At 44.1% G+C, this 22,746-nt stretch overlaps 1 protein-coding gene across 1 annotated transcript in view; it reads right to left on the bottom strand.

Moving 5' to 3' along the window:
• Positions 1–22,746, bottom strand: part of LOC129836217 (VPS10 domain-containing receptor SorCS3-like) — a 251,858-nt gene that overhangs the window by 34,605 nt on the left and 194,507 nt on the right. The window contains exons 7-15 of the mRNA XM_055902085.1: positions 22,263–22,381; positions 20,067–20,156; positions 19,331–19,510; positions 12,401–12,547; positions 5,063–5,165; positions 4,140–4,216; positions 3,829–3,920; positions 1,764–1,871; positions 1,044–1,238 (exon numbers count right to left, since the gene is read on the bottom strand). Coding sequence (XP_055758060.1) covers positions 1,044–1,238; positions 1,764–1,871; positions 3,829–3,920; positions 4,140–4,216; positions 5,063–5,165; positions 12,401–12,547; positions 19,331–19,510; positions 20,067–20,156; positions 22,263–22,381 — 1,111 coding nt within the window. The remainder of the gene's footprint in view (positions 1–1,043; positions 1,239–1,763; positions 1,872–3,828; positions 3,921–4,139; positions 4,217–5,062; positions 5,166–12,400; positions 12,548–19,330; positions 19,511–20,066; positions 20,157–22,262; positions 22,382–22,746) is intronic.

Genomic DNA, 22,746 nt, shown 5'->3' with positions numbered 1-22,746 from the left:
TGAGGTTTTTTCTTGGTTAGTGGCTATCAATATCTTAGTTTAGCCGAATTGGTGATAGCACCTGATGGAGTAAGAAACTGATGGAGTTAGAAAAGTGGTGTCTTTTGCTAACGTGGTTAGCTAATAGATTTACATATTTTGTCTTCCCTGTAAAACATTTTAAAAATCTGAAATGGTGGCTTTATTCACAAGATCTGTATCTTTCATTAGGTGTCTTGGACTTGTGATTTAATGATATTTAGATGCTACTATTTAATTGTGACGCTATGCTAGGCTATGCTACTCAGTGAGTGTGGGGGGGGGGGGGGGGGGGGGGGTGCTCCCGGACCCGGGGTAGATACTCGTGAAAGGTTAAACAACTAATGGCTTTTTCTCAAATTAATTGATAATCATGTACTTCAGTTGTAACTGGTTCTGTTGTGCTCACCTTTTACAGTTGATCGACAACTTTAGCACTGTTGCAGACATAGACTATCCTCTATTTTTAACAATAGCCTGTAGAGAAATCAAAACGTCTCTGGTGCTGCAGCATGCGCTCATTCGTTGTCATGCTCTATTTTACTATTTAAAAAGACCATAGTCATCTCCAGTCATGTACAATTATGTAGAATTGCATAAAATGTGTCAATAAAAGTTTTTTTTGGGGGGGGGAAACAAATAAGTTGATAGATTCATTCAGTGCTTTTGTTAATTGAATTGATATATTTTCACCACTACCCTTGTCCGGGGGTGGTCTTTGAACCCACAAACTTCTAGCTACTTTGCCATATAATAAAATGAAAAACGGTTTCTAAAAGCGCAATACAAAGGCTCTGGTCTGTCCTAGGAGTGAGTGTAAATGGTAGGCATGTTCTCTGCTATCCACTTTATGTTTTCATTATTATTTTGCTTATAGGGGAGATGCCACTTTCTTTTTTTTTACCATTAAGGCAGGGTCGTGTAAAAATATATTTTACTGAAGGAAAGGCCATCCATTTTTATTTCAGAGAGGTCCGATTTCCTACAGGTATCGTCATTATAAATAATGTACAGTCCCTAACTACCATGTAAATACATTGCTATTAGGTAATAAGGACACATATTGATAAGTTGGACCGACTTCCTGTTTAAGAGGTCTTACCTTGTTGTGAAGGTGCCACGTCTGATAGTCTCCTTCTGTACATTTCCTGTTGAAGATGGACTTGTAGTCTATCTTGATAAGCTGCCACTCGGACCTATGGCTGAAATGTCCAAAAAACCTTGAGAAACCAAAGGATGGATACACAAGTTAATATAACTCGACAAGGATTTTCAGTGCTACAAGTTTTCACCAATTACGTTAAGTCTATGAGTAATTACATTTTCCTAGTTAAATATGTCAATCAAATGGGGAATTCAGTCCTAAGCTAACAAACTGACAACCCTTATGAATCAAATATTTTCTCCCATTTAAACGTCTGTTAATAAAGACGAGACATCAGCATTCGTTGAATTAAAATGCCTCCCCATCCCCTCATATCTTCCCTCCAAGAGGAACAGGGTTCCCAAGAGAACGAGATGGAGAGACAAGTTATGTCATCCATCTCATCCCTCCATCCCCTTCCCTTGCACCAAAAGGAACAGAGTCCCAAAACAATGGCAGACAGAAAGATTAAACACATCATCCCTCCTTTTCTCCATCTCTCTATAAGACTTCCTACGGAGGACAAAAGAATGTCATCCCCCGTCTCTAGATCATTCATCACTGCATGTCATCCCTCGATTAATCTATTGTCCCGACTCACGTCATGATCTGGTTCTCTGTCCCGGCCTCCACCAGCATCCCGTCCACGAACAGAGGCACCAAGGAGAAGCTGTGTCTGGTCCACTGACGCCCCTCATCAAAACTGATTCTGTAACAGAGTCACACCACAATAACACATTGAATGAATCCCAAATGGCACCCAGGGTCTATAGGGCTCTGGTCTAAAGTACTGCAGCCTACTAGGAAAAAGGATGTCATTTTGGATGCATCCATTCACATCTCAGACTGGCAGTAACAACAAGGCCCGTATTCATAATTCTGACTTGGAGTGCTGATCTAGGATCAATTTGACCTTTTAGATCATACGGAATGAGATTATACGGACCGGTGGGATCTGATCCTGGATCAGCATTGCTCCTCTGAATACGAGCCCTGATGCTCTCAATTACAGTGTGTCAACTGGGTTCATGGAAGATCAGTGGAGTGAATAGTCCCCAGAGACAGTCAGTCGCTGAATCTCAGGTTGGGTCTAATTGACTACAATTAACACACGTTCTGCTGAATAGAAGAAGAATAAAACAACAGAACTGCGTTCGACTATCAAAGCGTGGAGGCAAACAACTTGAAGGGAAAACAACAACATCATAGGTCTTGAGTTTACTTAGTCTACAGCAGGGGTGTCAAACTCATTCCACGGAGGGCCTAGTGTCTGCAGGTTTTTGGGTTTTCCTTTCAATTAAGCCCTAGACAACCAGGTGTGGGGAGTTCCTAACTAATTAGTGATGTTAATTCATCAATCAAGTACAAGGGAGGAGCGAAAACCCGCAGACACTCGGCCCTCCGTGGAATGAGTTTGACACCTGTGGTCTACAGTGAAGTGATGTAGAAGAAATAACACAACACACAAAACAAACCAGAATAGAACCATTTCATGTTCTAACGACTACAAAACAGGGGCAGAGAGGTACAAAACAGGGGCAGAGAGGTGTGGGAAGACAAATAAAAAAGAGAAAAAGAGATTGGGCAACTTTCATCCTCCGGGCCTGTTCTCTATTGATTCTGACATCTCATCAACATCACTTCAGATGTGAGAACACTGTAGTACTGTGTGTGACAAGGTTGGGAACAACACTCAACAAGGCACAGTCTTGCTCTAGGATGCAAGAAGCAGCAGCCCCCTTGTTGCAGCTTCCATCTAATCCTCCGTCAGTCAGCATGCCTTCATCTGGCTATAAACTCAGACAACAGACAAAGCATTGATACGCATCTATTAGGAGGATACCAGGGTCAGGAAATGTTTACTGTTGCACTAGCTGAGAGAGAGAGAGAGAGAGAGAGAGAGAGAGAGAGAGAGAGAGAGAGAGAGAGAGAGAGAGGAGAGAGAGAGAGAGAGGAGAGAGAGAGAGAGAGAGAGAGAGAGAGAGAGAGAGAGAGAGAGAGAGAGAGAGAGAGAGGATTGGTTTCTACAGCGCTTGCCTGGGTTCAAATAGCATTTGCTATCTTTCAAATATTTTAGCTACCCGTTACCTGGCCTAATGGAACCAATGGAATTGGCCCAAAAGTGCAAACCCCACCCATCTGCCACTCGGGACAATTAAATGTCTCAATTAAATGCTGAAAGAAAACAATACTATTTGAAACCTGGTCTGCTATGAAGGCTTCAACTGCGTTCCTTTCCTCCACTAGTGCACTTTAATCGTCTCGGAGACACAACCAGGAAGGAAGGAATCCTCCACACCTTGGTGCTAAAAGTGATTTCTAAATGTTTTCCTAAAGTGATATAAGAAGAAGAGAGATGTGGTTTCAGTTGAGTTGGTCTTCACTGAGGCAAAACGTGGGAGCTCCAATTTACAATATGATGGTCAGTGTTAAACTACTAAAAGGGGGACTTGGTGAAGAAAAACACTTTCCCCCAATTTGGATTTTTGACAACATGTTTGTATCTTTATTGCATAGGTTTGTGCTTTGCAAGTTGTTCCAACCTTGAATACTGCCTTTAATCATATATAAAGTAACATTAAAAACGTTTTCTTGACATCAAAAGAAGTACTAACATGTTATACCAGTTTACAGAGATACAAACACTGAATTAGATTTAAACCTACTGTAAATGTCTAGTGGGGGCGGTTGGTTGTTTCACAGCGACAAGGGCCCCCCCTTTATCCAGAAACCAGACATTGTGTTCCTCCTCGAATATCTGAAAGAGGGCACAGGCAATTCAATATAATATATGATTTACATACCTACATACCTTGTACACATCTAGCTGAATACTGAGTTTTAAAAGACCTGATGATCAAAAGGCAGACAGCAGTCCAAAATACTTATTCTCCAAACTACAATATTCAAATATATTATTAGAATGCCTTAGATGAGAATGCCTTAGATTCTACCCCCAAATTCAGCCTAAACTCACCTGTCTCCAGTTGTTACCAGCATCAGATGAGATGAACATTCCAACGTTATTGTAAGACAGGTCAGACCCAATATTCCCTGTGATAAAAATGCAACAAAGAATTAGTTCAATATTCAAATGATGCTGAAAATATGAAGATGGTGTAAATTAAAAATGAAGAAAAGATGCAGAGAAGAGAAGAACAACCATTCATGCTTGGATGGATATTTCTCAGTTTTTCTGAAGCAATGTTGTAACATTTTAATCTCTGAGCATATCTCTCCACTTTGTTAATGCCTTGTAATATCTCCCATCCACTGTTCAGTGTCAGGCGTGAGTTTTTGAGCTGCATCGTGTTTGTCAGGGTCAACAAACATAATATGTTGTGTCCTCAGTCTGCACTGGCCTACTTAAATAAACCGGGTGACTCTGCATCACCAAAATGTCAGTAAGGACAACATCAGAAGTGCTATAGCGTGTCTCTGGACAGATTCAGTACATTTATACAGGCTCCCGGTGGCTTAGGGATCTCACAGATCCATTAAGAGATTAGAGGATAGGTGGAGGGGACAAACTATTGTTTTGGTGACAGAGCAAATATTGTTTGAGGACAGAGATCAAGAAAGCATATTCATGGATGTAGGTCGCTTTTGTTGTTGTTGCTAAGATACAATATTTTCCCACACGATTGAAGATGAGTTGTTTATAGCAGGACCTGCAGATCCTTATCAGTAATGTTAGGGATTGGATAATCATCATAATATTCACAGTCAAATGGAATTTCAGCACTGACCTGGAAAAGATAGACAGCTATTCTCCTTTTGTACCATTACCTAAATTGAACAGACGTCTCTCTATTCAGCCAAATACATTTTCACATAAGTGGACAATAAAGTAGTCCAATCTAGTGTTATCTATCAAATGTTCATTCTGTATTCTCTCACCTGTGGCCACTATGATTCCCGGTGCTGAGGCCTTGGTTGATATGCTGCCTGACAAGTAGGGGTTTTCAGACGTCTGCAGTTGGAGATGGAGCGAACAGAAGGGCTGAGAAATGACAGACAGTCCATTATATTTGACGAAGCAATTATACACTGGTCAATCAAATCCCCAGTGGTACATAGAACACTACAGGGTTGATCTTTAAAGGTGCACAAAGCATATGCTTTTTATTTCAAGAGAAGGTCCTTTAGATAAGGAAAAGAAAAGCTGCCATGCGATCTTTATTAAGCTTTCATCTCAGAAAGCCTGAAGATAATGCCTAATAGAATCTTTTGAATTCTGAAGTCTTCCAGTGAGTTACATTTACACCAAATTCTAATAACAACGCTAACATACGCAGTTAACAATACAAAAAACGATATTTTGTTAACAAAACATGAATAAAACTTAACACAAGTAAGACAATTAGCACAGCCTCACTCTAAACAACCGTGCTGCCTCTCCATTGTGTAACGATTCTCTAGCTCTTCCTCCTCCTCGGACGAGGAGAGGAGAGAGGGATCAGAAGACCAATGTGCAGCGAGGTATGATGACATATTATTTATTTAAACAAGACACAAAACGAACTATACTTGATTAACTACAAAACAAATAAACGATGTAGACAGACCGGAACGACGAATTTACATGAAACACGAAGAACGCATGAAACAGGAACAGACTACATAAAACTGAACAAACGAACAAACAAAACTGAAAACAGTCCCGTGTGGCGCAATGTACATAGACACAGACACAGGAGACAACCACCAACAAACAAACAGTGTGAAAACACCTACCTTAATATGGCTCTCAATCAGAGGAAATGAAAACCACCTGCCTCTAATTGAGAGCCATATCAGGTCACCCTATTACCAACATATAAACACATAACATAGACTACCCACCCAAACTCACGCCCTGACCGTCAAACACATACAAAATAACAGAAAACCGGTCAGGAACGTGACATAACCCCCCCCTCAAGGTGCGTACTCCGAACGCACCACCAAAAGTCTAGGGGAGGGTCTGGGTGGACATCTGACCACGGTGGTGGCTCAGGCTCCGGGCGAGGTCCCCACCCCACCATAGTCAATCCCAGTTTACGTCTCCCCCTTAGAATGACCACCCTCATTTTACACCCACTTAATTTAAACGGTAATCTTAAAATAAGGGTCAGCACCAGGACAAGGTAGCTCAAGACAGAGAGATAGCTCAAGACAGAGAGATAGCTCAAGACAGAGAGGTAGGTCAAGATAGAGAGGTAGCTCAGGATAGAGGGGCAACTCCGGACTGAAGGGCAGCTCCGGACAGAGTGCAGCTCTGGACTGAGGGGCAGTTCTGGATTACTGGCAGCTCCAGGCTGGCTGACGGCTCTGGACGCTCATGGCTGGCTGACGGCTCTGGACGCTCATGGCTGGCTGACGGCTCTGGGCGCTCATGGCTGGCTGACGGCTCTGGGCGCTCATGGCTGGCTGACGGCTCTGGGCGCTCATGGCTGGCTGACGGCTCTGGGCGCTCATGGCTGGCTGACGGCTCTGGACGCTCATGGCTGGCTGACGGCTCTGGACGCTCATGGCTGGCTGGCGGCTCTGGACGCTCATGGCTCGCTAGCGGCTCTGGCAGATCCTGTCTGGTTGACGGCTCTGGCAGATCCTGTCTGGTTGACGGCTCTGGCAGATCCTGTCTGGTTGACGGCTCTGGCAGATCCTGTCTGGTTGACGGCTCTGGCAGATCCTGTCTGGTTGACGGCTCTGGCAGATCCTGTCTGGTTGACGGCTCTGGCAGATCCTGTCTGGTTGGCGGCTCTGGCAGATCCTGTCTGGTTGGCGGCTCTGGCAGATCCTGTCTGGTTGGCGGCTCTGGCAGATCCTGTCTGGTTGGCGGCTCTGGCAGATCCTGTCTGGTTGGCGGCTCTGGCAGATCCTGACTGATGAATGGCTCTAGCGGCTCCTGACTGACTACCGGCTCTGACGGCTCGGGACAGACGGGCGGCTCTAATGGCTCGGGACAGACGGATGGCTCAGACGGCGCTGGGGAGACGGATGGCTCAGACGGCGCTAGGGAGACGGATGGCTCAGATGGCGCTGGGGAGACGGATGGCTCAGATGGCGCTGGGGAGACGGATGGCTCAGATGGCGCTGGGGAGACGGATGGCTCTGGCCGGATGAGGCGCACAGTAGGCCTGGTGCGTGGTGCCGGAACTGGAGGCACCGGGCTAAGGACACTCACCTTCAGGCTAGTGCGGGGAGCAGGGACAGGGCACACTGACCTCTCGAAGCGCACTATAGGCCTGGTGTGTGGTACCGGCACTGGTGGTACCGGGCTAAGGGCACGCACCTCAGGGCGAGTGCGGGGAGAAGGAACAGTGCGTACAGGGCTCTGGAGACGCACAGGTGGCTTAGTGCGTGGTGCCGGAACTGAAGGCACTGGGCTGGAGACACGCACCATAAGGAGAGTGCGTGGAGGAGGAACAGGGCTCTGAAAACGCACTGGAAGCCTGGTGCGTGGTGTAGGCACTGGCGGTACTAGGCTGGGGAGGGAAGGTGGTGCCGGAAATACCGGACCGTGTAGGCGTACTGGCTCCCTTGAGCATTGAGCCTGCCCAACCTTACCTGGTTGAATACTCCCCGTCGCCCGACCAGTGCGGGGAGGTGGAATAACCCGCACCGGGCTATGTAGGCGAACCGGGGACACCATGCGTATGGCTGGTGCCATGTAAGCCGGCTCGAGGAGACGTACTGGTGGCCAGATATGTAGAGCCGGCTTCATGGCAGTTGGCTCAATGCTCAATCTAGCCCTACCAGTGCGGGGAGGTGGAATAACCCGCACCGGGCTATGCACACGTACAGGAGACACTGTGCGCTCTACTGCGTAACACGGTGTCTGCCCGTACTCGCGCTCTCCACGGTTAGCCTGGGAAGTGGGCGCAGGTCTCCTACCTGCCCTTGGCCCACTACCTCTTAGCCCCCCCCCAAGACATTTTTTGGGTTTCTTATCGGGCTTCCTTGCTAGCCTGGTACCTTCATATCTGCGGTTTTGAGCTTGATTCTCCGGCTTCCAGCCATGTCTCCTTGCTGCCTCCTCATACCACCGCTCCTGGGCTCTCGCTGCTTCCATCTCCTCACGAGCGCGGCGATATTCCCCAATGTGAGCCCAGTGTCCTTTTCCCTCCAATACTTCCTCCCATGTCCAGGATTCCTGTTTCGTAGACCACAGTTCGTGGTCCCGCTGCTTGGTTCTGGTGTGGTGGGTGGTTCTGTAACAATTCTCTAGCTCTTCCTCCTCCTCGGACGAGGAGAGGAGAGAGGGATCAGAAGACCAATGTGCAGCGAGGTATGATGACATATTATTAATTTAAACAAGACACAAAACGAACTATACTTGATTAACTACAAAACAAATAAACGATGTAGACAGACCTGAACGACGAACTTACATGAAACACGAAGAACGCATGAAACAGGAACAGACTACATAAAACCGAACAAACGAACAAACAAAACCGAAAACAGTCCCGTGTGGCGCAACGTACATAGACACAGACACAGGAGACAACCACCCACAAACAAACAGTGTGAAAACACCTACCTTAATATGGCTCTCAATCAGAGGAAATGAAAACCACCTGCCTCTAATTGAGAGCCATATCAGGTCACCCTATTACCAACATATAAACAAATAACATAGACTACCCACCCAAACTCACGCCCTGACCGTCAAACACATACAAAATAACAGAAAACCGGTCAGGAACGTGACACATTGTTTATCTTAATTGTTGTTATCAGTCATTAATACAGGTAGGGTCTTTACATAAAATCATTAAGTCAAGGGAAATGTGCATGCTGCATGTGAGTGCTCACATTTTTCAATATGTTTCTTTACAAAAAGATAGATTTGGAGTTAGACAAACTTGAATTTTTTGTCAGGGACATATACAGGATACTACCCTCCAACAGCATAACCTTCACTCCAGATTCCAAACTCCAAACCAACAACCTAATTTTGGACAACATTTCCTGATGGTATTATTACTACCAATGATTCATTTTCCCAAGCTATACATAGAGTGCCCTGGAAAACAAACTGCAGAGACCTGAGGACACCATCTGCCCTGGGACTGAGACAGACCAGATACAACTTCAATTAGCACTGAGGTGTGAAGTGAGAGGTGTCGAAGCCTTTAAGCCCAACAAATGGCAGGAGTCTCACAGTCTACCCCACCCAAATCCAGATGCCTTTGAAGCCCCCTCCCGCTGTTCAGAGACCATCCACTGGCATTTTCTACAAGAAATCTGCCTCCAGCAATAAAATCTTCTCCCAAGAGGGTGTGACACCTACTCCCATTGCCTGCTGCATTGCTGCTTGGATTCTACCTGGCGATCTGTTCACTGTCTGCCCTGGCCTGTCTCCCCTGTCTGGTACAGGTACCCCAACCACACACGCACTGTTGGGGCAAGTGACTCTGAACTTACAATGGCTAGCACCAAGTCGTATTTTTCTTGTGCATTTTGCTATTTGTCTATTTGCCTCATGACTTCTGCATGCTTTGTTTCACTGTAAACTTTATTGTTTGCCCAACCGTGGGACAGACTATGTTTGTTCCCACATTTGGGACTCTGACTCTCTATTGGTTACACAGACTTTTGGCCTTCCTTCCTATTATGACCACCTCTCGCCGGCTTTGTATTCATGTTACCTGATTGAAATTGCTGTACAATATGATCTTGTTGCCATCTAATGCACATTCAAATGTTATAAATCAACACTGCAGAGCTCTCCCTGTCCTCTGCCGTGCCTTGATTGTATTACTGCTGATGATATCTGGAAATGTGCATGCCCATGTTGCTAGACCCAATTCTGACTTGTGCTCTGATATTTGCTTCACTGATTTCTGCTCTCGTAAAAGCCTGAGTTTTCTGCACGTTAACAGGGTTATCAAATAGAATCTGTAATTAAAATATCACATAAATGCACAATCTTATTCAACCTGTAGCCCACTCAGCGTACTGCGTGCAGCCCCCACAATTGCCTCCCTAGGCTTTTAAACAGTATGAACACTTACTGCTAATGTCTCACAGTTATTTTTTCTACATAGTCATCCTTTACAGACGCCTCACGTGGGATAAAAGGAGAGATGGGGCACCTAAAATACTAATAACTGTAAATAACAAGGAGTGTGTACACAGTTCATCTTGATATCATAGCTTAAAACCTGTCTAGGATCAGCGTGGCGCTAGCGGCACACCCCCCCCCCCCCCACTGAAAAACCAGTGCCGCGAAATTCAAAAAAAATATTTTTTTAAAATATTTAACTTTCACACATTAAAGTCCAATACAGCTAATGAAAGACACAGATCTTGTGAATCCAGTCAACTTGTCCGATTTTTAAAATGTTTTACAGGGAAGACACAATATGTAAAGATGTACATCTATTACCTAAAAACACATTAGCATAATCCACCATCTTTTATTTGTCCACCAACACCAGTAGCCATCACCAATTCGGCTAAACTAAGATATTTATAGCCCCTAACCAACAAAAAAACTCATTAGATGACAGTCTGATAACATATTTATGGTATGGGATAGGTTTTGTTAGAAAAAAGTGCATATTTCAGGTAGATGGCATAGGTTACAATTGCACCCACCGTCACAAATAGAATAGAAAAACTACTTAGAGCAACGTGTTTACCTACTTACTAATCATCAAACATTTCGTAAAAATACACAGCATACACGAATCGAAAGACACAGATCCTGTGAATACAGACAATATTTCAGATTTTCTAAGTGTCTTACAGCGAAAACACAATAAATCGTTATATTAGCGTAGCACATAGCACATAGCAGCCCAGCATTGATTCTAGCCAAAGTGAGCGATAAAAGTCAACATCGCCAAAAGATATTAATTTTTTCACTAACCTTCTCAGAATTCTTCCGATGACACTCCTGTAACATCATATTACACATTCCATATAGAGTTTGATCGCAAATGTTTATATTTAGCCACCAAAATCATGGTTAGACAATGTGAAATGTAGACAAGCTGGTCAGAAAAAGTCCTTGCGCCACTTAGACAGTGATCTACTCTTATACATAAATACTCATAAACGTGACTAAAAAATATAGGGTGGACAGGGATTGATAGACAATTTAATTCTTAATACAATTGCGGAATAACATTTTTTAATTTATCCTTACTTTTCAATACAGTTTGCGCCTAGCGAAGCTACGTCATAAAACATGGCGTCCTAAGCCACTAAAATGTTTCGACAGAAACACGATTTATCATAATAAAAATGTCCTACCTTGAGCTGTTCTTCCATCAGTATCTTGGGCAAAGGATCCTTTCTTGAGAGCAATCGTCTTTTGGTGGAAAGCTGTCCTCTTGCCATGTGGAAATGCCTACTGCGTTCGGGATGAACTGAAAAGCGTGCCCAACTATTCACATCGTTGCAAAAATAAATGTCCCAAAATCGCACTAAACGGATATAAATTGCTATAAAACGCTTTAAATTAACTACCTTATGATGTTTTTAACTCCCATAACGAGTAGAAACATGACCCGAGTAATATTACCCCCTTCACTAATGCTTGGAACAGGAGCGGGCCGGTGTCCTCTAGGCGCATGACGCAGCTCCAAAAGAATGACTAGCTTCAGGGTTTTTTCATTTGTGGGGCCTGTGAACGCGCAATCGACCCCATTGGAATCGTCATCACGTAAAGGCATCCAGGGGAAGACGTAAGAAGTGTCCGTATAGTCATAGCAATATCAGTGCCGTTTTAACTGACTTCAGAACAGTGGCCAACATTTCTGAAATCTGAATCCATGTCAGGGAAATTGCTGTAGAATGGGCTCTGTTCCACTTAGAGACAAAATTTCAACTCCTATAGAAACTATAGACTGTTTTCAATCCAATAATAATAATAATATGCATATTGTACGATCAAGGATTTTGTGGGAAGCCGTTTCAAAAATTACCCAATTAGCATAAATAGTCTAAACAGCGCCCCCATCCCCAACAGGTTATTAAATTTGATTACGTAAAGTAATTCCCCTTCCATTAAGATGAGTTTGCTTATACGACTGTTATCATTGATGCACATAACTTGAAGGGAACTGAACACATATTCCTGGATTCAAATAAACTGTCATTGGAGATTATCTATTGAGTATGCTTTTTAAACTACTGGACTAGGCTTAATCTATGTCTGGGAAAGCACCTCAAAGAGTCTTAGATCATGTATGATCACCACAACGATGAGCCTTCCCTGTTAGCTTCAGTATAACTCACCAGTATACAGTGGATGTCGTTGCCAGCCAGGTCTGTCGCCGGGGCCTGCAACAACCTCCAATCACGGCCCTTGTTGTAGGTGATGTAGGTCTTCACCTGGTTGTCTAGCCTCCTGTTTGCGATCAGCATGCCTTTGATACCTGCTACCTATGGAGAAATAGAGAACAAATTCTTAAACAGACACTAAATTAGCCAAATCCAACCACCAAAACAGATTACATGATGTTTTATTTTTTATTTTTCAAGCACTAAACAGTACCCAAAATGCCCCCTGACAGACATAGCTACGGGGAGTAGGGTGCTGCAACACCCCTGAAAAAAATAAATATATATATTAATACAAATATATACTACCCGACAAAGCTTTAGAACACCTACCTATTCAAGGGTTTTCTTTATTTTTACTATTTTCTACATTGTAGAATAATAGTGAAGACATCAAAACTATGAAATACGTAGTAGGAAAAAAAGTGTTAAACAAATAAAATATATTCTTCAATAGCCTCCCTTTGCCTTGATGACAGCTTTACACAATCTTGGTATTCTCTCAACCAGCTTCAACTGGAATTCTTTTCCAACAGTCTTGAAGGAGTTCCCACATATGCTGAGCACTTGTTGGCTGCTTTTCCTTAACTCTGCAGTCCGACTCAACCCAAACCATCTACATTTGGTTGAGGGCGATTGTGGAAGCCAGTTCATTTGATGCAGCACTCCATCACTCTCCTTCTTGATAAAATAGCTCTTACTCAACCTGGAGGTGTGTTGGGTCATTGTCCTGTTGAAAAACAAATGACTGTCCCACTAAGCACAAACCAGATAGGATGGTGTATTGCTGCAGAATGCTGTGGTAGCCATGCTGGTTAAGTGAGCCTTGAATTCTAAATAAATCAGTGTCACCAGCAAAGCACCCCCAAAACATAACACCTCCGCCTCCATGCTTTATGGTGGAAAATACACATGCGGAGATCTTCCATTCACACACACCGCGTCTCACAAAGACATGGCGGTTGGAACCAAAAATTGCCAATTTGGACTCCAGACCAAAGGACACATTTTCCTCAGTATAATGTCCACTGCTCGTGTTTCTTGGCCCAAGCAAGTCTCTTCTTCTTATTGGTGTCCTTTAGTAGGGGTTTCTTTGCAGCAATTCAACCACGAAGGCCTGATTCACACAGTCTCCTCTGAACAGTTGATGTTGAGATGTGTCTGTTACTTGAACTCTGTGAAGCATTGATTTCTGCTGCAATTTCTGAGGCTGGTATCTCAAATGAAATTATCCTCTGCATTCCATATGTGCTATTTCATAGTTTTGATGTCTTCACTATTATTCTACAATGTAAAAAATAGTAAAAAATTCAGAAAAACCTTTGAATGAGTAGATGTTCTAAAACTTTTGACCGGTAGTGTATATATACTGTATATATATAAAATTAGACTTTTCCACAAAAGTAGTGCACTGGGCCTTTACTAGTGCTGTATTAGCTGGCTGCTATAGCTGTCTGTAGTGCAGGCAAAAATAATCCCCGCAACCCCACAGTCAACAAAAAGTTCACAGCACCCCCAACCCCAAAAATCTTGCCACGGCTATGCTGACAGACATCAGACTGGTCACAAACCAATTGCCTGATTATTCAAACCGTCTTCCTACGATAACCCATCCAGGATGGAAATGTGATTGGGGTAAACCTGATGACTGTGCTTTAAAGAAGACCCATACTGCAGCAGACATTGACGGCCCTCAGTCGTATCACCTTACCAGTATAAGTGGCACTAATAGGCGCCAAGTTTGACATCGTCATAGGAAAACGGCCACCCGGGATGGACACAGCTAATGAGGCAGGACGGGGCCCCTCCCTCCCCTGACCAGACTTGTCAATCACAGAGGTAATTATTTATCATCCCCCACAGTAATATTAAATATAGACTGATGTATGCATGTGGATCCATCTACATAGACAAAACAAACAACACAACAACTTTCAGCACAGTAGCACTAGTATGATAAACGACCACTGAGATACCAGACTTCCCTCAGTACGTGCACTCGGTCTCCCTGCGGACAGCCTTTTACAATCTCTCAATATGCATTAATGAAGATTTCTGCAATACATTAGAAATCCCTGATCCACTGCTGAATCAGGGAATCAGAGGCTCCGAATAGGGGGGAAATGGAGGGAGGGGTTAAGAGTGTTGTCAGAGAGCTAATACACACACACACACACACACACACACACACACACACAGAAAGGAGCATCATCATCATGACCATTACATTACCAAAATCATCTAGCTAACCCTCCCTCCATCTCTTCCTCCCTCCCTCCTACCACTCACTCATTAAAAAGCTATTTATAGCTCTGAGTGAGTAGGGAATCAGGTAGTTCATCATTGGGCTGTCATTGATTTGTAGGCCTACCACTCTGAGTATTACAGTTTTTTCCAATTGCTAACACACTAAAATGACATGCACATAACAATTATTTAAACTGACACACAGAGAGCAAAACCTCTTCTTAAGTCTCCAAAAGTCTAAACACATTTTCTGCTTTACACACAAGACACAACAATCTGACATAAAGTCACATGTTTGCCATTTCAAAACACTGCCATTCAAAATGACACTACATGAGCTAATTGGCCAATACATGTGCCACCTGGCCAAACACCTCAATGGTTAATTGTTACCACTTCAATCAGGAAGTAAGCACTATGAAAAGACCACAGGTGGAGCACCTTTTGTCTTTCAACAACAATGGAAGCCGTTGCAGAGAGAGGAAGAGGAAGAGGGAGGGTGAGAATGAGAGGGAGGAAGAGTGAGAGGTAGGGGGAGGGGGAGAATGAGAGGGGGAGGAAGAGTGAGAGGTAGGGGTAATGGAGTTCATGACCAAAGAAGACAACTTTCAAATGAAATCAGAGCAACCTTAGTTGATCATGTCATCAACCATGGCCTGACAATGCGAGAGGCTGGACAGAGAGTGCAGCCCAACTTGAGTTTTACTGTCGTCTGTGTCATCCGGACATTTAGACTGGAGTACAGGTTTGTAACCAACATTTTTTCACACTATGTAGTACACCCTATGTCATAGTGTATCAGTTGGGTGACACCTGTTTACTTCATGAATGGCTGATGTCATACACTAACTGCACAAATTTCCTGTAGAATTTACTCTACTGTGGGGTAAATATCTTTAGGCTGCATTGTCCAAGCCCTATATATATATTTTTTTTCTTCTAAAGACTGAGAGACGCAACCATGGTGGAGGAAGGGGTCAAATGTTCACCAGGGTACAGGAAGCTGCCATTGTAAACTTGGTTTTGGAAAATAATGAAATCAGATTACGAGAAATTCAAAGCCACATCATCCAAGACAACACCACATTCAACGGGTCAGTCTGTCCACATTGGCTCGCATTCTCAAGCGAAACCAAATCAGAATGAAACAACTTCATAAGGTGCCGTTTGAGAGAAACTCTCAAAGAAACAAAGAGGTCAGACGAGCATATGTGGATGTAAGTACAATATTGACTGCAGTACACTACACACAACATTGTTTCCCAGTGTACTGGATAACACCATATTGACTGCTTTTGTTCTTTGTTTTCAGGGAGTACTGGAAACGGATGCTCATGCAATCCCACATGAGTTCATCTTTATAGATGAGGCTGGGTTCAACCTAGCAAAGACCAGAAGAAGGGGGAGAAACGTCATTGGCCACAGAGCCATTATAGATGTTCCTGGCCAACGTGGTGGGAACATCACAATGTGCGCTGCCATCTCCAATACGCATGGTGTCCTCCACCGTCATGCCAACCTTGGACCATACAACACAGCCCATATTCTCACATTTCTGGACAGACTCCACAACATTCTCATACCACCAGAGCATATGAATGATGCAGACCATCAAAGAACCCGGTACGTTGTAGTATGGGACAACGTGAGCTTTCATCGTGCAGCCCCAGTCCAAAACTGGTTTGCTGACCACCCACCATTTCTCGTGCAATACCTCCCACCATATTCACCATTTCTGAACCCCATAGAAGAGTTATTTTCGGCATGGCGGTGGAAGGTATACGACCGGCAGCCCTTTGTGCGCATGCCTCTTGTGCAGGCTATGGAAGAGGCATGTGATGAGATTGATGTGGGTGCAATTCAGGGATGGATAAGGCACTCAAGGCGCTTCTTCCCTCGATGTCTGGCAAGGGAAGATATTGCCTGTGATGTGGACGAGGCGTTGTGGCCAGATCCAGCTGTGATGTGGACGAGGCGTTGTGGCCAGACCCAGCTGTGATGTGGACGAGGCGTTGTGGCCAGATCCAGCTGTTATGTGGACGAGGCGTTGTGGCCAGATCCAGCTGTGATGTGGACGAGGCGTTGTGGCCAGACCCAGCTGTGATGTGGACGAGGCGTTGTGGCCAGATCCAGCTGTTATGTGGACGAGGCGTTGTGGCCAGATCCAGCTGTGATGTGGACGAGGCGTTGTGGCCAGACCCAGCTGTGATGTGGACGAGGCGTTGTGGCCAGACCCAGCTGTGATGTGGACGAGGCGTTGTGGCCAGATCCAGCTGTGATGTGGACGAGGCGTTGTGGCCAGACCCAGCTGTGATGTGGACGAGGCGTTGTGGCCAGACCCAGCTGTGATGTGGACGAGGCGTTGTGGCCAGACCCAGCTGTGATGTGGACGAGGCGTTGTGGCCAGACCCAGCTGTGATGTGGACGAGGCGTTGTGGCCAGACCCAGCTGTGATGTGGACAAGGCGTTGTGGCCAGATCCAGCTGTGATGTGGACGAGGCGTTGTGGCCAGATCCAGCTGTGATGTGGACGAGGCGTTGTGGCCAGACCCAGCTGTGATGTGGACAAGGCGTTGTGGCCAGATCCAGCTGTGATGTGGGCGAGGCGTTGTGGCCAGATCCAGCTGTGCGGCAAGATGCTGCCTAATAATTTTTCTTGCCTCTTTTTTCCAGCAATTGTCTTTTTCAGTTTACTGTTTTTTTTGTGAGCATATTTGTGATCAGTCCAATGTATATATTTCTGCTGTGCATATGTTGCACTGACTTGTTTGGTGAAAAATAAAAAAATAAATGTTTCAACAGCATGTGTGTGTATCTGCAAATATTTCTGTGCATCTGAAGAATTTTCTACAATTTTAACTATTTTAGTATTATGGCAAAGAATACTAAAGATGAGAGTGCTTTTCATTATGCCCAACAGTATGTAGTTGGTTTGTCACGTTCCTGACCTTTCCTTTGTTTTTTCTTTGTTTAGTATGGTCAGGGCGTGAGTTGGGGTGGGCAGTCTATGTTATTTGTTTCTATGTTTAGGTTGTTCATTTAGCCTGAAATGGTTCTCAATCAGAGACAGGTGTTTTGAATTGTCTCTGATTGGGAGCCATATTTCGGTAGGCTGTTCTCACTGTTTGTTGGTGGGTGATTGTTGCTGTGTCTGTGTTTTGTTCGCCACACAGTACTGTTTCGTTTCGTTCATTTGTTCCTTCCTTCCTGTTCGTGCGTTCATGTTTTATGTTCTCAAGTTCAGGTCTGTTCACGTCGTTTTGTTGTTTTGTAGTTTATCAAGTGTTTTTCGTCTTCGCTGATAATATTAAAAGTATGTATTCAAACCACGCTGCATTTTGGTCCGATCCTTGCTCCTCCTCAGACGAGGAGGAAGACGAGCGTTACATGGTTAGACAAAAATCTGGTAATATGAATGAAGTGTGTGCCATTTCGTGCAAACGTTTGATTTTGATAATGCAAATGTAGTTTTGGTTGCAGTGCTTCATTTTGCAGGATATATGAGGTATTTTGCAGTTTGGGTGTGTGGTTTTGTGAATTGTGTTAAGTATTTTGATAAAACCAGCCTAGTTTGCAACATTGTGTTTTAGCAATTGGGAAATACTGTAATTGTGTTAGGCAAGTTAGAATATTCTGTAATATTCAGTGTGGAAGTTTATACCTCTGGGAGATGGTTTGAATCAAAAACCTAACACTAAATGGCTGATTTAACACGACTGGGAGTTAGAGAAAAACTTTTTGATTGAAGGGAAGATTGAATCCAACTGACACTCAAGTTACTCCCATCAGTCTAAAGTGGGGGAAAAAATGTGTTTTATTTAAGTGAATAATATAATTTGTGAGAGAGAAAGGCTGAGAGAGAAGGTGAGAGAATACTGACGAAAGGCAATTCATTATTTGACAATCCAAGGAGAAGAGTAAAAGCCTGTTGCGCTCACTCAGTCTCTCTGTTCCCTGTTGAGCTCAAAGTACTTTGTGAATGATTCCTCTCTGAGTCCTTGAGGCCATTGGCCTTCTGAAGCCCAACACCAGGGTTTGTTACAACAATACTTGGGACTCCTTCAAAGCACTTTGGTCAGAGTTATATCTACAGTCTTTTTCAGAGGAACTCAGAGCAAAAGTCTGCCTCTTCCAAAAAAAAAAAGATTGAAGTGAAACTTTAAAGAGATACATACAGCATAACTTCAGTTTACAATAGCTTGTGATTAGCACATGCATGTATACCCAAAGGATTAAACTAGTTAAAACAACGTCACACGAAACTGGATTGGCGGAACTTTAACCAGTTTTACCCACTGGGTATGACCATTAATTTAATACTAACTCTGTTTTTGTAAACCATTAACACACATGTTAGAAGGAGCAGCAGTAGTAGTAGCATTGTTAATGACTGCTGACTCTGAAGATCAGACCCATATCTCAGTCCTCTGCCTCCCTCCATCACACCTGCCAGTGTCTGTGTGATAAACTGGGGATTCATCCAGAGAAAGAAGGGGAAAAAGGAGGGAGGACGATCCACAACGAATGTTGATGACATAGAGACCTACTAACAAGGCTATAACACACACACACACACACACACACACACACACACACACACACACACACACACACACACAAGCACACTGAGGACACTTACCTCATACAGGTCCAGCATCTGGTTGCCCCCCAGGCCGCGGGTGGTCTTGACGTTCTCCATGGCCAGGGTGAAGAGGATGCCCCGGGTGTCGGAGAGGTACAGGTTGTATGTGTCGTTCTGGTTCCACTCCTGTACTGCCGCGAACACCTGGTGCTCGTCTGTGCTGACGATGTGGAGGTCCTGGTGACAGAGGATGGGGCGGTTGGAGAGGTTCGAGGATTTATAAAGAGATAACGGATCTTAGGGGTTGGGGTTGTAACAAGCCGCCGAGTACGTGTTGTGTGTCACAAGATCAGGTCTGGTGTGCATATTGAATGTTTAACACTATAGCTGCCAATGTTCTCTACACAACATATAGTGTCTTTTAACAGCTGCAATAGAAGAGTGACAATACACACTATGAGACTACACACACAGTAGTGCTACAGATATTTCGAGAGCTAAATCCTTTTGTTGAAGGGAGAAAACAAGGGGGGGGGGGGCTCTGGATAAGAGCGTCTGCTAAATGACTTAAATGTAAATGTTAAATGTATTGTTGGTTACTTAAAACCAAATTGTATTTGTCCCATTCTATGTAAACCACAGGTGCAGACTTTACCGTGAAATGCTTACCTTCGAGCCTTTTCCCAACAATGCAGAGTTAAAAAGTAAGTGTTCAATCGGGAATAATTGATCTACTGCATGAACTGTGTATCCGAAGGCATGTGTGTATCATTGTAAAATGAATGTTGCTTACCTTAGGCAGAGAATATTTGGGCAGTTTGATTTTGAGGAATGGATCCCTCTGGTAGGACACATAGTAGCTGGCCTGTCCTGCTGTAGTAACCTGGAACACATTGAGCCAAAACACTGAGTATTCCCTTTTTGTTCAAGTGTATAATGTGTCCATGCTACAGTACACATTACATGAATTAACTATTTGGATTAATCTAAAACCTTCATAAATGTATCGATCATTACTCATGCTGCAACCCTCACCCAAGTGAACATGCATGACATTGTTTATAACGTAAAGATATATACTTTATTGTCAGAGAGGAACATTGAAGCATAGGGTATTTAAATGCCTCTTTCCAGTTGTTTCTATTGAGATAATAACAATAAAATCTCTTGGCTAGCATACAGCGGAAACTGCTCCTCTCACATTCTCTCCTGTCGTCAATGCTCTTTGTGGTTTTGGAGGTAGACTTGTGTAAATATCTCTTAGGGACAATCAATAGCCTCATTATTCTCTGTCGAGAGAAATCTTTAACTCTCCCAAGCAATGCTCAGTGGCCTGTCTTAGGAAAGTCATCCGTAATGATACCAGCGCCTCGGCAAGCAAACACTCGAGCGAGCTGTTAGCTGCTGTTAGCCTATGCAGTACAAACACCACGAGGAGGGAAGAAAGTGCTAGAAACCTGCAAGTAGAGCACTGTAATAGCTACTGCAAAATGAACAGTGCAGTTAGACTAACAAGAAATTAAGCTTTCTGACAATATTAGATATTTTTATGTCCTGGGAAATGTTCTTGTTACTTACAATCTCCTGCTATTCGCATTAGCCTACGTTAGCTCAACCGTCCTGTGGAAGGGACACCAATCCCGAAGAAGTTTTTAATCAACAATTCATCCACAAAACACGCTGCTGGCTTTCTGGGTTGGAAAAGGGGGAGGTGAAATAGGGTCATGATTACTGGACAGAGCTAATTAGGCATCTTAGTGTGCTTCTAAGTGCACTCCAATTGGAGAGAGAGAGAGAGAAATGGGGGGCAGTTTTGAACTGAAAAAGATATTGGTATGATCGATTTGTCATTACCCACTTTCATAGAATTCATTCAGTTGTGACGCAATGCGAGAAAACATTGTAGGTTCCCTGAATTGAAGATGCAGTCGGAGGTTTAGGTTGAGTGTTTGTGGGTTTAATTAGGAAGATGTATGAGTGTGGTCAACATAGTTGAGGGATCTCTTAGACCACAACATTTTGGTAGTTCAGTCTTGTCCCATTGCTGCAACTCCCGTACGGACTCAGGAGATGCGAAGGTCGAGAGCCATGCGTCCTCCGAAACATGACCCTGCTAAGCCGCACTGCTTCTTGACACACTTCAGCTTAACCCGGAAGCCAGCCACACCGAAGTGTCAGAGGAAACACAGTGCAACTGGCGACTTAAGTCAGCGTGCCCACCACAGGAGTTGGTAGAGCGCGATGGGACAAGGAAATCCGCCTCATGGTTCTCTCGAACACAGCCGGCTGTGACACAGCCCGGGATCGAACCCGGGTCTGTAGTGACGCCTCCAGCACTGCAAGACACCAGAAATCTTAATGTCCATTATTCTGGCAGAATGAAGCCAATCATGTGTATAACCTGTAGTTTTCCTGAAAATGTGACTTGACTTTGAAGAAGTAGGCTATAACTAGATACCCGGAACTCCGGACAGAGAATACTAGAGCCTAGAGTTTCCTGGTCAAGCCACTTTCTCAAGGGAAAACTCTTGGCTCTAATTTAAATAGTAGACCTTTGTGACCTGACCTGGAAAACCTTCTGGCCCTAACTCATGTTCTAATAGAAATACATCCAAAGCTCTTCCCTTGAAATACGTCTAACAACTAGGTAGGCCTTTGAATTTAAATTTGGATGGAAAAGTTATTTATACTGGACTGGATTGGAAGGATAATTATTCCTACTACTGCGTTGTCTTGGCTGTGTGCTTAAGGTCTTCGTCCTATTGGAGGTGAACCTTCGCCCCAGTCTGAGGCTCTGGAGCAGGTTTTCCCTCGATCCTGACTAGTCTCCCAGTACCTGCCACTGAAAAACATTGCCAAAGCATGATGCTGCCGCCACCATGCTTCACCGTAGGGACCGTGCCGGGTTTCCTCGAGACGTGATCCTATGCAATGCATCACGGTCTGCATACAATAAGGTACAATATATTTTATTCAGACAGAGCCTTACCTGAATAAACATATAGTCATCTTGGACCACCAGTGAGCTGATGTCGATGTATCCAGGGAAGGGGTAGTTTCTGTTGGGCTCTGAGCATGTTAGAGCCCGGCATGTTACATACTGAATACCTGCAAGATGAGGAGATAGAGATTACTGGAGATCTGGATTTATCCAGCTGTGGATTGTCGTGTAAAATCACATAATTAGTCATTCTATCCTGTGTTTTACTGCTTAAGAATAGTCTCTTTTTATGTGCTAGTGTTTTTCTAATCTGATACAAACTTGTCTTTGTGTGACTAAGTCATAAGACTGGGCATATAGCTAAGATCCGTTTGGGGTGCGACCACAGCATGTGACATCCTGTGGGTTCACAATCTGCAGGAAGTCACATGTCCAGAAACTTGCAGAAAGGAGCACATTATAGTGTTTGCTGTTGTGAATGAAGTTAGACGGTTGAGCCCTCAGGCTGTCAACCTCGTGCTATCTAAATCTG

Source organism: Salvelinus fontinalis, chromosome 3, assembly GCF_029448725.1.
Source record: "Salvelinus fontinalis isolate EN_2023a chromosome 3, ASM2944872v1, whole genome shotgun sequence".
Taxonomy (NCBI): Eukaryota; Metazoa; Chordata; class Actinopteri; order Salmoniformes; family Salmonidae; genus Salvelinus; species Salvelinus fontinalis.
Note: the sequence above shows the minus strand (reverse complement) of the source record. Positions and strands in the feature narration are given on the sequence as shown.